Source organism: Polypterus senegalus, chromosome 13, assembly GCF_016835505.1.
Source record: "Polypterus senegalus isolate Bchr_013 chromosome 13, ASM1683550v1, whole genome shotgun sequence".
Taxonomy (NCBI): Eukaryota; Metazoa; Chordata; class Cladistia; order Polypteriformes; family Polypteridae; genus Polypterus; species Polypterus senegalus.
In genome coordinates this window covers 160,153,412-160,170,361 of record NC_053166.1, presented here as the reverse complement: position 1 = coordinate 160,170,361, position 16,950 = coordinate 160,153,412, and the positions used below count along the sequence as shown (strand labels likewise).

At 40.3% G+C, this 16,950-nt stretch overlaps 1 protein-coding gene across 2 annotated transcripts in view; it reads left to right on the top strand.

Moving 5' to 3' along the window:
- Positions 1–16,950, top strand: part of LOC120542114 (multidrug resistance-associated protein 1-like) — a 66,198-nt gene that overhangs the window by 34,006 nt on the left and 15,242 nt on the right. The window contains exons 9-22 of one of the 2 annotated variants that reach the window (XM_039774278.1): positions 2,140–2,317; positions 3,086–3,247; positions 5,185–5,277; positions 6,222–6,425; positions 8,095–8,241; positions 11,267–11,354; positions 12,196–12,262; positions 13,137–13,263; positions 13,366–13,542; positions 13,631–13,798; positions 13,932–14,115; positions 14,336–14,417; positions 16,002–16,119; positions 16,596–16,803. In XM_039774278.1, the coding sequence (XP_039630212.1) occupies positions 2,140–2,317; positions 3,086–3,247; positions 5,185–5,277; positions 6,222–6,425; positions 8,095–8,241; positions 11,267–11,354; positions 12,196–12,262; positions 13,137–13,263; positions 13,366–13,542; positions 13,631–13,798; positions 13,932–14,115; positions 14,336–14,417; positions 16,002–16,119; positions 16,596–16,803 (2,003 nt within the window). Of the gene's footprint in view, positions 1–2,139; positions 2,318–3,085; positions 3,248–5,184; positions 5,278–6,221; positions 6,426–8,094; positions 8,242–11,266; positions 11,355–12,192; positions 12,263–13,136; positions 13,264–13,365; positions 13,543–13,630; positions 13,799–13,931; positions 14,116–14,335; positions 14,418–16,001; positions 16,120–16,595; positions 16,804–16,950 lie in introns of both variants that reach the window. The other variant, XM_039774277.1, reaches the window with a different exon arrangement.

Genomic DNA, 16,950 nt, shown 5'->3' with positions numbered 1-16,950 from the left:
TAGAATAATTAAAAGGAGCAGCATCAGGAGTGAGTTCTTGAAGTTGGAGTTAATTTGATACAAACCAGAGAAACCTTTACACCAGCTGAGTTTGTAGCCTTTAGCTTGAATGGAATCATCTCTTGCCCACCTTGTGGCATGCTGCTGGAAATCACGTTATTCAGAGAATCATTTTATATCTTACATGAAGAATGGGCCTGAGTTGCCTCGAAAGCTTGCATATTGTAATCTTTTTCGTTAGCCAACAAAAGGTGTCATTTTGCTTGACTTGACACTTCATTCAGGGAATTATTGAAAGAGTAAAATACAAACACATCAGTCATCTTCGTGAGTCCTGTCGCAAACCAATAGTGAACCAATGTACATCTTCGAAAGACCTGAATGTCACATTGATGTATTCGTTCGCCTCAGTGCGTCTTGAGCCAGCTGTACCACAATCCCCAAGTGTTAAATGTAAGTTTCAGTTTCAGTTCCCAATCAAAGTCATCTCCAGAATGTCTTGGACTATTACTTTAAGCAACATGCATATAAAGATATGACCTTTAGCTTTGTGGATACTGCTTAAATCTGTTACACAGCATGGCTAACACATATGGTGCACAGCTGTCTGGTTCCCATAGGCTACAGGAGAGCTGTAATTCTCTACAGCTGCTCTTCAGTCCTGCACTCCTTATTCAGCTTCTTCTGCTGACTTGCCATGTCAAGCCAGACACTTGCTCTTGTAGCGATGCCAGGCTACCTGTCCCTTTCCTGCAAAAGCCTCAACATCTGTAGCTGAGAATAACAAAATGATTCAGTAGGGTAAATAAAGTAGCGGAAAAGGGGTGGTAATGTGCTCGCCCACTGCATTCGCTGTGCCAGAGCTTTGCCAAGGGTAGAGGGAGCAGCTCTTCCGTAAGGACAACGTACTTGGAGAGCCACTGAAGCCGCATCAAATATCAGATGACCGCAAAAATTCTGCTGACAGCTAGACATGTGCAGCCTTGATTCAGACTGGCCACTGGAGTTGAGGAGCTTTTGTGAATATTAAAAACAGCCTTCATTTTATGTAGTATTGGTCCATAGTAGTTATAATATAAGCATTTATATATATTTTTTGATTCACTCATAGTTACACAGGAATTCAGAATTGGAGAATCAACTTATGATTTTATATAGTTCCATTAAAGCATAAAAGTTTTCAGCTATGGTTCAGATGTTTCCATATTTTTACAATGTGAGTATATACATGTGATGCTACCAGACCATTTTCAGAATGATCACTTTTTATAGTACTCTCTCTGACGCTCGTATATGCATTCATATTTGTAAACAAGTGTGGATGTGTGCATCAGTGTACCCTGAGGTGGTCTGAAGCCCAGTCAGGGCTGATTCCTGCCTGTTGTCCTTTTCCTTGGCTTGGCTCCAGCTCCTGCAGACTGAAGTGGATAAGGATGGATTTGAAGGAACAGGCACCATGTGAATACTGATACATGAAGTAACTTGGTGAGGGTCACAGAAGCATTCTGGGTGAGGACGGAATCTACAGACATATTATTTTATAAAACACCTTTCAATAGAAAACATCATTGGAATTTGTTTTACAATTTACAATTCAATTATTTTCATCTTTATACAAATAAAACACTATCTCACAGAGGTAATGAAAGCTAAATCTATGAACTTTTTATGTTGACCACCATCTGGAGGTGGCAGTTACAGTATAGTTGCCATCGCATTCCTACAATGCAAGTAGTGACATGTCAATCGACTCATTCAGAATCACCCAGAGAGGTAAACTGAGTGAACAATGCATCAGTATGCTGAATACGTAAGGCACTTTTCTGTAGTGGTCACCATTCCCAAACTCTTTACTCTTACAGGGAAGATCTTTTCATATTTTTTCTGCTGCCTTGCTTGGTGTCATAAAGTTGGTCAGCGTTGGTAATTTAACCACTAAGCTTAAGGTATACAGTATATCCTGTGTGTTATTAACTCAGTCACACTGCTGTCCTGCAATTTGCTAGTATTATAGTAGAAAGGATTTAAACCAATAAATAAAATGAAAAAGCATAACCAAGATAAACTTGTTCTTGTTCTTTTTTTTACATCATAGTCATCATTTTTATGTTGTACTTCATTTCTTCTTTTACCCTACAGTCTACTACTTGAGTTTGTCAGAGACACTGATGCCCCCTTGTGGAAGGGCTACTTCTATGCAGCTTTGATCTTTTTGGTTTCTTGCCTCCAGTCTCTCTTCAATCACCAGTATATGTACACCTGCTTCACTGTAGGCATGAGGGTCAAAACAGCCCTCATGGGTCTCGTTTATCGCAAGGTAAGTTTGTCTTTTTTGAATACCTAGACACTTGTTTCCATAATTGTTTCCCCCTACACTTCATGGGAAGTTATTGTATCATCTTGTCTTAGTGATTAGTATTGACCTCTGTGAATTAGGAGGCCCATGGTACGGAAGCCAAGAGAGGACGTGCAATATCGTTATTTTTTTAAATTGCCTCCACAAGATAACGGAATAATTTTATCGAGATGTCGAGAAAACGAAAATTTGTTTTCTTGAGATAACGGAATAATTGTATCGCAATCTCGAGAAATCGAAACTTAACCTTTGCTCTTGGCATCAGGCTCACTTAGATTGCGACGCCTATACAGGTGAAGCCTTGCTAACCGTCTTCTTAAATGACAGACTCTTAACGTTATTATTTCCTAAGCTAAGGCATAAACATATTTCAGTCGGAGTCAGCCCTTGATTGAACAAAAATGTGACGCGCCGATCAATACAGTTCTGCTCTTCTGCCATTTCAAACAGGACGTGGCTTCAATAAGCTAAACATTAAACGTTAGATACAATTATTTCATAATTTTGAGAAAACAATATCTTTTGTTTTATCGAGATCTTGATAAAATTAGTCCGTTATCTGGAGGAAACAATAAAAAAATAAAAAAATAACGATATTGCACATCCTCTCTCGGTGTTCGTACCATGGAGTGAGAAGAGCTCTAACGTTTTATTGGGTCTTTCTCTCAGTCACTTAGTTTCCCTTTTCTCCTCATTTTTTTCTTTTCCCTTTTTTTTTTTTTTTTGCAGTCCCTAGTTGTCTGCAATGCCGCCCGTCGTACCTGCACCGTTGGAGAGATTGTCAACCTTGTCTCCGCTGACACTCAGAAACTAATGGACTTTGTGGTTTACTTCAATGCTGTGTGGTTGGCTCCCATAGAAATCACCCTGTGCCTTTTCTTCCTCTGGCAGGTGGGAAACATTCTAGTGGCAGCTGCATGCACTGTACACATTCATTATGACATCCAAGATAACATTTTAATTTTATACTAACATCTGTTTTCTAGGCCTACATCAGCCATAGGAAGTTTCACACAGGATTACCATAACAGTTTATTTTAAGAGCTTTCTCTTTACCTCCGTCCAAACTTAGGTCAGTGTAAAATTCTTCAGTCAAGGTTCTCACCCATCCTACAACTTGGCAGCTGTCCTTAGCATCCTTAGGGATTTGTATTGACAGCCTTCTCTGAGGTTACACTCCACCTGTATGAGCTTATTACTCAATCTTTGAATGGTCTGGCCCCACCTTATTTGGCTGACCTTTTCTAAACGTACCTTTCTTTCCAGGTATTTGAATTCCACTAAAGACAATATGTGTTGTTACACTGCCGTTGATTACTAGGACTTAACCTTCCTGCCGTTGCGTTACATTTACTTTAGAAATATTTTGTTTGTTTTGAGGCAGCATGGTTGCACACTGACTGTACAGTACTTATGCTTGACAGCTCCGGGGACCATGGATCGATTCCAGGCCTGTGTGGAGTTTGTATGTTCACCATATCTGAATCTGTTTTCCTCAAGCACTCTGCTGTGCTCTGCAGCACATGTGTGCCCCCTGTGAATATGTTCTTTTACTTATACCATACCTACAGTAAATTCTTCTGCACAGACCCAATTTGCCACTGGGAGGGCAAAAACACCACAACACAAGAAAGAAAATTTACACTCAGGGTAAAAATTCAAAGTTGGCAATAAATTTCAAAGTTTTAATGCTGGTGTAACTTCATATATTCAAGCAAATGTTGGGACATCATCAGAACTAGATCTGTTGCCCATGCTGAATTCTTTGCTATCTTCAAATGGCTTAGTTTCAGGATAAACGGTGAATGCCTGGATGATCGGCTGATTAAGGATGGCATCAAATGTTAAATACCAGAAAACAATCCAATGTAGCTGTTTTTCCCTCATCTCATATCGGAACATTCTAGAGAGTGTTATGTAAAATGATCTTGTTGATGTCCTTAAGGGTTATCTTCCTTTTTGTTTCCTTCATTTTCTTTGTGGTTGTTTATATCTGACCATGTCATTGTTTTGTGCCACTTAAAAATCATTCTCCTGTGTTACATGTAGCGTCTGACTAACAATGTTAGCTAAATACACGTAAATGTCTTAAAAGTACAACGTTTACAGTATGTCTGAAAAGCCATTTAAAGTACAAATAATAACAACATATTAATTACTAATTTTTGATTATATTCACATTTTGCAACACCGTGATCTCTCAAACATCCCAAAGAGATGATTACATTAGAAATATTTTGACAACAACGCCCCATTTAACCCAACAAAACCTGCCAGTCCTATTCAACTAAGTTCTCCAAAATGTCATCAAGTTTAAAATTCAAAGACCACAAAGTGCAAGTATTGCAGTCTACCGCCATACTTGCTGATTTATTCTATGGGCCTTTGGTCCTCTCTGTGGTCTTTGGGTGGAAACCAGAGTACCCACTGAAATCCCATGCAAGTATTGAGCAGGCGGCATTTACATCTTTTGACCTGAAAAACCAAATTCTTAATTTTAGTCAGTAAATTTGTTTTTTCTGTAGCACTTTACAAAGCATACTTGAGCATAATGCATGGAAGTCAAAGTTCTTGCTGCTTTTGCGCTCATATTATATGTAACTGAAGTTGTGTCTTGTTTTTAGTACCAAAGAAATGTTGGGCATTGTATTGTACTGAAACATTGCAGCTTTGTAATTTATCATTTTAGTCATGTTTAGTCTCTCCGCCTACTCAGAATTTAAGCCTGACTATTCAAGCCATTGCGACTTACTCAGAGGAATACTAAGCCGTGAGCGTTCCTTTCGCCTGTGATCCATTTATTCTTTTTCTTCTTTCTGTTTTTGTAGCATCTGGGCCCATCTGCCTTGGCTGGCATCGCTACCATCATTCTGATCTTTCCTTTGAATGGCGTGATTGCTAAGCAGAGGAGCAAACTGCAGGTAACCTATGACCACCTCCTGATGACCTCTGTCACCGTTAGCTCCCTGGTATCATGCTGTATGGCACTTGGCAGGGGTAGATGGAGTCCGTGTCACACAGCTGTTTCAAATAAAACGCCTAATGATTTGTGGGTGTGCGGGTTGGATGTGGCTTATTTGTCCTATTCTTTATTAGGTGACGGCTCACCTAGAAACAGAAGAAAGTGGTAGCACCATGTTTTCAGTGCAAAGAAACACAAGACGTTTACGTCTCTAGTTCATTTTCGTTCCACCGAGTCTTTTTAACTCCCATCACACGTTTGTAATTTGGAGGTCATTTAAGTCTTATCCATAATTTAATGAAGTCAGTATCCAATCAGCTTTACTCTCGTCTAGCCAGTCTTCCATTTTATCAGCCCTCTTTTTTCAAGTAAACCTGACTTACTAATGAAAGAATCTAATTAAATGATAGGTAAGATGATAATGAAATAAAATATAAATGCATAATTATTTGGAGGAATGTCTGAGATACAACATAGCCCAACCAGCTGAAAAACCATGTAAATCGGGGGTCCAAATCAGGGTCCTGGGTAATCTTTGGGGCCACAGGCTGTTGTTCTAAACAATTCCATAATTATTAATCAATTCCTTTTTTGAATTTAATTTCTTGTCCCTGAAGCTGATCAGTTTGTTGCTATCAGTTTCTTGTGATTTGTTTCTAATGCTTTTATGTCAGAACTTTACTGTTTCTATTTACTTTAAACATAGTTTAGCTTCGTTCAGCAGCATATAGACAGTTGTGTGCAGCGTATACAATACATTTCTAAATATTACCCTGATTTATTTGGAAACTATAGTTTGCCTGCAGTGAAGGTATGGGAGGTACTGTGGGGGATCCTAGCCCAATTTTGGTGACTAAAGCAGCTACCAGTGACCTGAATGTTTTTATTGTTACCATCAAACAGGAAAAGCAGATGAAGCACACAGACGTACGGATCAAGATCATGAATGAAATCCTCAGTGGAATTAAGATTCTCAAGTTTTATGCGTGGGAGAAAGCTTTTCTGGAGAGAGTGCTAGGTTACCGAGCCAAGGAGCTGCAGGCACTGAAGAAATCCCAAATCCTTTACTCCATCTCAATTGCCTCCTTCAACTCTTCTACTTTCCTGGTATTTACATGTTATGTCCCTTCCTCATTTACAGCCTAGCACCATGAGCCATGCTCTACATCATAGTAAATTACTGGAAAAGAATTGGTTTACTTGCTTGTGTGTTGTTTGTATTGAATGGCAAAGATCATTTCTGTCCATTCTGTAGCAGGCAATATGGAAAATTAACAATAGTAATGAATGATTTGCCGTAATGAGTTCTGTTCCCTGCTTTTCCTCAGCACTGCCCAACCCTCTTACACAACAAGAATAAAAAAAAACACAGACATTACGTAAACTGAAGTAACAAATAAGGACACATTACCAAATGCTGTATAAAATCCCCTTTTATTAACCTCTTGTCAACTTGGCCATTTAAACTTGTTGAATCATTTATAGTCTGAGATTCCTTTTGAGGTCTTAGTCATACCATACAGTATTAGGGATCCCTCTGGTAGTCCCTAATGATTCTTATACCACTCAACCCTGTTACATCACTTTCTGATATGGGTGACCATAAAACAGGCAGCAGAATCCCATTATTACCTTTCAGGTTCCCACTGGTTTGTTGCAGGATGTAACCAGGCCTTTTTGGGGAGCGCCAGATAACTCACATGCATGGAACAAATAATTAAACATACTGCATGTTGACTTCTTCTCAGTGATAAATGCCGTCACCAGCCAATAACTGTGATTCTCTCTCCTTCTTACTTTACTTCGTGCAAAGCTTCTCTTGAGTGGGAACCCTAAGCCTTGGATTCAGTACGTCTTGACACTCTGAGCTGCACAGAGCTTAACAAGTACACCTTTAACAATATCTAACACAATATAGGCGTATCAGTCCATTGTGAGTCTACAAAGAGACAGTCTTTATTTGCGATGGAGTCACAGTGTCAATGAAATACTACACAAGAAAAGTGTTCAATAACATTGGAGAGTACTATACATGTTATTATCAAACTGCTAGTGACAGAGATTCAGGGCACAGTACACAGATGTGTGCCAAAGGGGCTTAAACACGTGGAAACAGGGCTACAGTAGGGGCGTCAAATGTGGAGCCTCATCGGATCATTGCTGGCGCTACCGTACATTTTGTTTTATATAAAAGATTTAGATTATAAAATGTAATAGTGCACAACAGTTAGTAATCTGAGCTTCGGAGATTTGAATTTGATTGCCAGCCTGGCCACTCTGTGTGGAGTTTGCAAGTCCTAACTACTGGGCCCAGGTGAATGTGTATATGAGCCTGTCTTCTGATAGACTGCCATGGTATCCGGAGTGGCATTATGATGCTGCAAAGCTCCAATTCACAGCATTCTCCATTGAATTTAATGTGTTCAGAAAATGAATGTACAGTTGAAAGAATACAAATGAAAAATTGGTTAAGTTTGTAAAAAAAAGGCTTTAGACCAGGCAGATACACTAAAGTAAGTCAAATTCCTGCAGATGATTCTTGACAGAATTAAAATGTGGATGTCTCTGTGTAGAATAAAATTTAATGTAAATATCACTATGAATTACTAAATGTAATTCTAACTTTTTCCATCATTCATTCATTCATTTTCCAAGTCAGGTTCTATCAACAGCACGCACACAATTGTAATACATTATCTGGCATTTGAATGCTTATTTGTTTTGGCCTGTTATACTTGGTAGTCCAGTATCAGCTGATTGATTTTTTTTCCATCAGATTGCATTTGCCATGTTTGGAGTCTATGTGCTGATTGACAAGACCAATGTCCTGGATGCTCAGAAGGTGTTTGTCTCGATGGCACTGATCAATATCCTTAAGACTCCCTTGAGCCTGCTGCCCTTTTCCATGAGTACCACCATGCAGGTGAGATTAAGTTCTTTGAATTCAATTAGACATCTTAACTGACCTACAGTGTAATCTACCAAAGATGACCTCAAAAGGGAAGCAGGCTGAGCCTTGTCTGGAAGTAACTAAAGTGCTCCAAGTTAAAGAAAGCCACTGAGATATTGGCTGATGCGTGTCTTTATCTTTTCTTATTAAATTATACATGGAGGGGCAAGGTAATAAATAAACATTATAATTAATCACAATCACCACTGACACTAATGCCCAGCAATATGTTCTCATAACCACTTGTCCAACTCTCTAAAACTCTTTTCTTGTCCCCTCCTCATTTAGTGCACTTACTGCTATTTTTTAATGCTTTGGCTATTGTGTTGTGTGGCCTAGTAATTAGCACACTAGATTTTAAACCATAAGGTTGACAGTTTGGTCTGCACCACTGTATTTCATAGCGACTTTGAGTGAATCACTCCTATTGCTTGAGTTCATCTTGAACAATCACAAAAGCAACTGTACAGGATCTGTCTGGTGACTCCCGAGGAGTAAGACTTTCAAGGTGGCAGTGCTACTTTACCACAGTGGCAGGTAGTGTGATCTCGTGTCTAAGGCATTGGACTTTAAACCACAGGTGTTGAACTCCACGCCTGGAGGGCCACATCGGCTACAGGTTTTCATTCTAACCCTTTTCCTAATCAGTGACCCGTTTTCACTGCTAATTCACGTTTTAATAGCCCTGTTAGAAGGATTCAGTCCTCTGAATTGATTTGTTTCTTCATTAAAATGCAGCCCATAAGAAATGAGATGTGAAACAAGCCAGCAGATGACCTGCTAAACTGGGGCTTCAAACTCCAACCAATTTCTTAATGAGAAACCAATTCTTGCTGTTAATTAAACTTGTTATTTAATTCCACGCCTTGTTGCTGCTCTCGTTCTGCCACAGCTGACATTTCCAAAACTGTTGATTTTCTTTTTTTCATAAGAACATCGTCAAAGTGTTTTGGTGAGTTGAGAGATCAGCCTTACTGAGACCTTCACCTTTCTTTATTTTCAAATATTTTGTGATGTGGCAGCTTGTTTTGTGTCTCATTATTGTTTGGCTGCTAATTAAGGAAAAAGAAACAACTGAAGGGCCTGAGTCAAGTTAATTAAAAGAAGTAATCAGCAGCAAAAACTGGTCACTAATTAAGAAGATGGTTAGAATGAAAACCTGCAGCCACTGCGGCCCTCCAGGACTGGAGTTTGACACCCCTGCTTTAAACTACATGGCTGCCATTCCTTCTCCCATCTCTGCCACTTTATCTGATTTTGAGCAAGCCACTTAAAATGTGTAGGCGCCAGCCTTAAAATATCTGTAAATAGTTATATCCTGACCTTGTACACTGCCTTGGAAAAAGGTGTCTGCCAAACTTTCAATAATAATAGACTTCTCAATTTTAGAAATGATGGTAGTATAGCAATTATGGCCGGGTGCAGGAATGACAACTCCACTAAGCACGAAAATTTGGAGCATCAACCAAGTCATCTCATTTATTGTCCAAAGACAGAAAAAGACAAAACAGAAGAGAAATTCTTTGGCATGTACTTCCTGTTATGCGGTGTGTCAAGGTTAAATAAGTGAGGTTTGTTGGGCTGGTTAGCTGAGGTCACAGAGCTTGCGGAGCTCCATCTGGTGGGTCGCTCGTGCCAGTAATAATGCCTCCTTCTTGGAGGCCCAGGTTTTTATAGTGGGGTCAGTTGCACTCACTGGGTGGCTTCTTGGTACCGTAGAAAAAGAGACGACAGTGTCAGTGATAGCGCCCCCTCTCGTCCCACCGGGTTATTACATACCTCGACAGCCTCCTCCAACGCGCATGCGTGACACAATATACTTACAATGTCTGCTTCTGAACACCAGATTAGAGTGCAGCTTTTAAATCTTTTATGGAAGTATTGTCTTGGTAAAACTATTCCAAAGCTTACTAAAAAAATGCATAACAGGAATGATAATTCATTTGGACACAATCCCTCCAGGTCTTGTTGAAATCTAAAAGAAGATATGTGATTTAACCTTTTTCCAGTTGCTAAGAAATAGATAATTAACGGTTAAATGTCTTGCCTCAAATCAATCATCCGCCTATCTAATTCACTAGCTGACTCATCGCCCTTCAACAAACATGTCTTTATTTTTATACTAGAGCACAAAAAATGTGCTTTTCATTACAGAAACAATGGAGAACAAACAAAGTGAACAAAATCAGCCTACAGTACATGTCAATAGAGTACTGTCCGTGTAGACCCTTTGGACTTGTGTGAGCCCACACAAAGTTTTCAGACAGACAAGTAATGAGAAATATTTGAACAAAAAGTGTGAAGCCATTCCAGCATTTCTGCAAATACCCAATATGATCAAAATCAAAGTCATTGTCTCTTTTGTGAGCACAAAATTAAGTGTTGTATACAGAAGACATGGTGTGTGTCGAAAGACTTTGAATGCTGACCTGACTTCAACATTTCAAAAACTCATCCTGGCAGTGGGCTGCAGCAGGAGATGCTCATCCTGTAGGAGGCCAAGAGAAACAAACATCAAAGCCCTTATTTTATTTAGTATCTATCTGTGGTGAAGGCCAGAAGATCCTGGAGATGTTGTACCAATGTTAACACAGAACTGAGGAGCTCCCAGTGAGTGAACGGTGTTAAAGTGACAAGAGCGACCAACAAGCAGGAAATAAACCTGCTTAGTAATATTCAACTGTGCTTCGGCATTTTGCATATGGTGGTCCAGATCTAATTATGCAATTTTCATTACGCTATAACTTATTAAGTTTATTACATAGAGAATTCACAAAAAATTATTTTTGTTGCTGACAGATGGCAGCGAAATCAGTGAATTAATTCAATGTAAGTCCATTTTTGCTTATTACAAGATATTTTGAACAATTCTTTTGTCTTGTATTGTTTTCCTGCATTGCATTAAAAGTTGCATAATTAGATCTGGACCACCCTGTATATGCTCAATGCATAACAGTGCAAATTTCATAAAGTAAAGAGAAATGTTTCCATTTTTCAGGCTGGTGTCTCTTTGAAGCGGCTGGGCAAATATCTTTGTCAAGAAGAATTAAAAGCCGACAGCGTAGACAGAGGTCCACCTTCTTCAGGTGAGATGTTGTCAAACTAATGTTGTTACACCAAAATATTATAACCTGAAGTCACCGATTATAAAGATTTTTGGCACTTGAACTGTTAATTGTCAATTGTATGAAATCAAAAGGTGACAGACATACAGCATGCATTGAGTTATTAATTTGAATTAGCAATTGCAGTTACCTCATCTGCTCTGGAGACATGTACTAATGAAGTTAGCCCAGTTTGAGTGAGTAAGCGTGTGTGCCTCATGACAGACTGGTGAACCATCCAGGGTTGATCCGTGTCTCTTTGCCAAGCTTTAAGGGAAAAGTAAGTTGAGTGTTAGTCTGCCATTTTTTCCAATTTTCTCCTGTTGTCTAAACCCAGGGCAACACAGTGGCACGGTGGGTAGCGCTGCTACCTTGCAGTTAGGAGACCCGGGTTTGATTCCCCCGTGTCTGTGTGGGTTTCCTCCCACAGTCCAAAGACATGCAGGTTAGGTGCATTGGCGATTCTAAATTGTTCCTAGTATGTGCTTGGTGTGTGTGCGTGTGCGTGCCCTGCGGTGGGCTGGCGCCCTGCCCGGTGTTTGTTTCCTGCCTTGCGCACTGTGTTGGCTCCAGCAGACCCCCGTGACCCTGTAGTTAGGATATAGCGGTTTGGGTAATGGATGGATGGATGTCTAAAGCCAATGCAGATTTCAACATACTTCTGCTTGCTGTGTATGATGGATATTTGTCCCGTGCAGTGCATTGGTTTGATCATCAACCAATTCTGTTAATTTACTGGGCCTGGAAAACTTTATGAAATGTTGAATTCTTTGAGCAATGGTGGAGCGTGCTATTGAACCTGACTCTTGTTTACTGTTAGCAGGCCACAGTGTCCTGGTTGAGAATGGTACCTTCAGTTGGTCAAAGGACGGTGCCCCTTGCCTCAGGAGGTAAGCTTTCATTGCTTTCACGATGGGCAGTGAGTTTCGTCCCATCAGCCTGAAACGAAGTTGACATGAATAATTATCATTTGCCAGGGTTTATTAAAGCAAGTTACCCTTTTAGCCCTTAATTTAAATTTGGTTAGCACCACTGTCTCATATCTCTGTGGTCCTGAATTTAGTTATTCTAGCCCATTTAGGGGCTCTCCATTTCTACACAGACCCAAAGATGCCCATGTCAGGATTATTAAAGAACTATGAACTGGCATCATACAAATTAGTGTGTAGCCTGCGATGGACTTCTGCTTTGTCTAGGTTTTGTTCCTGTCTGAGGATTCCACAGTAATCTTTGCAAAATCAATTACAAGTGGGTCCTAAAAGTAAATGAGTGAGTCACATATTAAAATGGTTATGTGTGACTACCTCACATTAATAGGGACAACCTGGCCATTCCCTGAGTACCATCTGTGCCGTCTTTTAAGTGGTTTTGTAAAATAAATTGTCATCTTTCAGGACTGCATTCATCCTTGGTCTGTAAAGCACCTCATGATGATGTGGGATGTTAACAAAATTAAACGTTTCTTCTTGATTACTTGAATGAACTGATATATTACACACCGATATCCGGGTTTTGTTTTTGAATGATCTGATATTTTTCTGTAATGCCATCTTTTATAATAATATAATACTCTTGATAAATGTCTCTGTAATCTGAGTGAGGGGAAAAGACATGAGGTGGAGGTGCTAGCAGTTTTTCTGGTGATGCTTTATGGAGGATATGCCTTGGCGCCTAATGGGTGGCCCTAACAATTTGGTACAGAAATCAGCTAAGACCCTCTGTGTCAGTTTCTGTCCTTTCATTCAGTTTTGTATGTCCCCATAGGGTCAATATGAGTGTGCCTCGAGGATCGTTGGTGGCAGTCGTTGGCCATGTTGGCAGTGGAAAGTCATCTCTCCTATCTGCTCTTTTGGGAGAAACAGAAAAGAGAAGTGGGAATGTCTCCATCCAGGTACAGCAAGACTAAGGTCCAGCTCTAGTAGTCCTGATTTCATGGTACCAGGTGTCTAGAGTTCTGTCTAGAGTAACATTTAACATCTCTGCCTCATTGTAGGGCTCAGTGGCTTATGTTCCTCAGCAAGCCTGGATCCAAAATGCCACCCTCAGAGACAACATCTTGTTTGGACGGGAAAAGAAAGAGAGCTGGTACCAGAGAGTGATTGAGGCATGCGCCCTTCAGCCCGATTTGGAAATCTTGCCAGCAGGAGATGAAACGGAAATTGGAGAAAAGGTACCTTTCTGTGCCCTCTTGATTTTCCTTTTTGTTTCACCATTATGCTGCGACTCTTTTCATTGTTCGTCTCTCTGGATCCATTTAGGGTCTGAACCTCTCTGGTGGTCAGAAGCAGAGAGTCAGTTTAGCCCGTGCAGTCTACAGGAAAGCGGATATCTACCTTCTGGATGATCCTTTGTCTGCTGTTGATGCACATGTGGGTCAGCATATCTTTGATAAAGTCGTAGGACCCAAAGGTGTTCTGAGAGATAAGGTACATAGTGACATGATATTTGAGCAACTGAGGCATTAATTCAAGTTTTTAATTACATTAACCTGCCAGACTGCCACCTACATGAACATTTTGCAAAGCATGATGTGTAACATTGCTCTACCACTGCTCACAGACACGAGTACTGGTGACCCACGGCCTAAGCTACCTGCCTCAGGTGGACCTGGTTCTTGTTTTAATGGATGGAGAGATAAAGGAGATGGGCTCATATCAGGACCTTGTGACCAGACAGGGAATCTTCTCAGAGTTCATCAAGGCTTATGTCAGCACGGAACGCAAAGAGACTGGTGCTCCAAAAGGTGTGTGCCCAAGAGGAAGGTGACTTCTAAAATGTTAAATTAGTTTGGAATCACTTTTGATTTAAAGACAAAAAAATAAGAAACCGTCATTCTCATACTGTACATAACAGATGAGATGCTTCTTCCTCTAATGCTAATGCTGTTGTCATCACTTGTCTCTCTGAATCCATAATTCACACTCTGTTGAACTCTCATTTGAGCTGTAACTTGAACATTGCAGGTACCAGAAAGTCTTCCTTACGGCTCAGTGTAACAGATTACATGCCTGTCTCGCGAGACCTCTCCAGGGAGCAGCTTGTCAGGTAAGCACTGTCGTAGGTACATCAACCCTTATTCATACACCACTTCTCACAGAACACACCGTTAAAAGGCATTTCTGAAGATACACAAGATTACAAGAGAAAGCATTCAAATATGAAATGTCAGATGACATAAACCACTTGTCAGTAAGGTGCAGTTCAGTATGTGAGTGTACATTTATCCCAGCATTCAGATTGGCTTATTTTACGATAGCTGGAGTTTTGTTCAGCCACTGGCTGTACCTGTTGAAAATGATCATGCAGGACACAGCCTTTTGTACTGTATGTGATAACAGCATGGTGTTCACCCACTCAATTTCTATTCAGAATGAAGTGCAAGGTAGTTGTCATGTGTAAATAGTACATAATTTATATAATACAATGAATTTCCTACTTACATGTCTGTACAGATCATCAACAATAATAATACAATACCAACATTCACTCATATCGCTGATGCTCAAGCTCCCCCTCAAGAATGCCTAGGATAAGCAGGTTAAGAAGTGGATGGATGGATACATATACAATACACACACACCCACACACACACATATATATATATATATATATATATATATATATATATATATATATATATATATATATATATATATATATATATATATATATATATATATATATATATATATATACATACACAAGGGACGTTCAAAATGTTTCCGCACTTTTTTTTAACTCTATTTGTTAAGAATTTCAAAAACAAATAACATCACTTTTCTACATAGTCACTTTCCTTTGCAAAAGGAATTTTCCCAGAGTCGTACCAACTTTTTACTGCCATTAACAAAAAATGCCTTTGGTTGAGCATATAGCCACTGATGCACCGCTGCTTTAACATCGTCATCACATGTAGCTGGACGTCCAGAGCGCTCTGCATCTGTCACACTAGTACGGCCATTTTCAAACATTTCAATCCACTCATAGACGACTCTATGAGAGAGAACTTTATCCCCATACTGAGCACACATGTGGAGGTGAATTTGTGCTCCTTGCACCCCTTCTGCCCACAAAAAGCATATGACAGAACGCTGTTCCTCTTTGATGCAATTTATAAGTTTTGCAGCCATCTTCACCACAGGGTGACAACTCTTATACTGAACTGCAAGGGCAGCCAGCTTGCCAGACAGAGCTGGTCACATGACACTCTCAGACACGACCAATACCTACTCCTCCCTCCCGCCTTTCCAACGAAAATATGAAAGCGCGGAAACTTTTTGAATATCCCTCATATATATATTATATATAGATATATACACACACACAGTATACACATTGTTTTTATGTTACCGTATTAATTATTATGATATTATGACCGCTGTGGTGGGCTGGCGCCCTGCCCGGGGTTTGTTTCTTGCCTTGCGCCCTGTGTTGGCTGGGATTGGCTCCGGCAGACCCCTGTGACCCTGTAATTAAGATATAGCGTGTTGGAAAATGGATGGATGGATATTATGACTGTTTGGTGACCTTTTGGCTGTTTTATAAAAACTGTCCAAGAGTCAGATAATACTTGCCTGTAGCATTTTACTGGTTACAGAGGAGAGCTTTATTGCTTTTGTTTCTTTAAAGTGGCGACACGGACAGTCCGGTACTCCAGAATGTTGAGCCCACTTCAGAGGTGGACCAGGCTGATGTGGCAGTGGACGCTGGGAAGCTCACAGAGGCTGACAGAGCAAAGACTGGAAGGGTAAAGAGACACTGAATTTTTGTTTTTATCTAAATGTATTCTTCTGAACTGCGGTGGGCTGGCGCCCTGCCCGGGGTTTCTTTCCTGCTTTGCGCCCTGTGTTGGCTGGGATTGGCTGCAACGGACCCCCGTGACCCTGTAGTTAGGATAAAGCGGGTGGGTAATGGATGGATTGATGGTATTCTTCTGAATGCAGTTGAATCCTTGTTGAATTAACAAGTAAATCACAGCAATTTAATGAACACACGAAGTAGCAGCACTGAAATACAGCCATTACTTGAAGACACTCCACCTGCTCTTCATTATGCAGAATAAAACCCCATCTTAGTGCCTCTGTTCGGTTAAATGAGGACGCTGTAGCTACGGCTATAACTATGATCATAGCAGCCATGCTGTGCATCAGGTGTTCTAATTCATTACAAACAGTCATCATCTCTGGTGTATCTGACCAATTTTCTTTTCTTGTTTCAATCCAGGTTAAGCTTGCCATCTACATGGAGTACTTTAAGACGATTGGCCTCGGTTTCATCCTGCCCATCATATTCCTCTACATATTCCAACAGGCCGCCTCACTCACTTACAACTATTGGCTCAGCATGTGGGCAGACGATCCTGTGATCAATGGCACACAGCTGGACACGGACTTCAAGCTGGGGGTTTATGGTGCCCTGGGCTTTGCACAAGGTGAGCCGTTGTGCTGACTACAGTTGTAACTGTAATTTCTATAAATGAAATGAAGCTTTATAAAATGGCATATTTTAAAAACTGGTAGCACACCAATTCCATGACTTGTGTTGGGCACTGTAGACATAATCTATAGGCCTCTGAGTT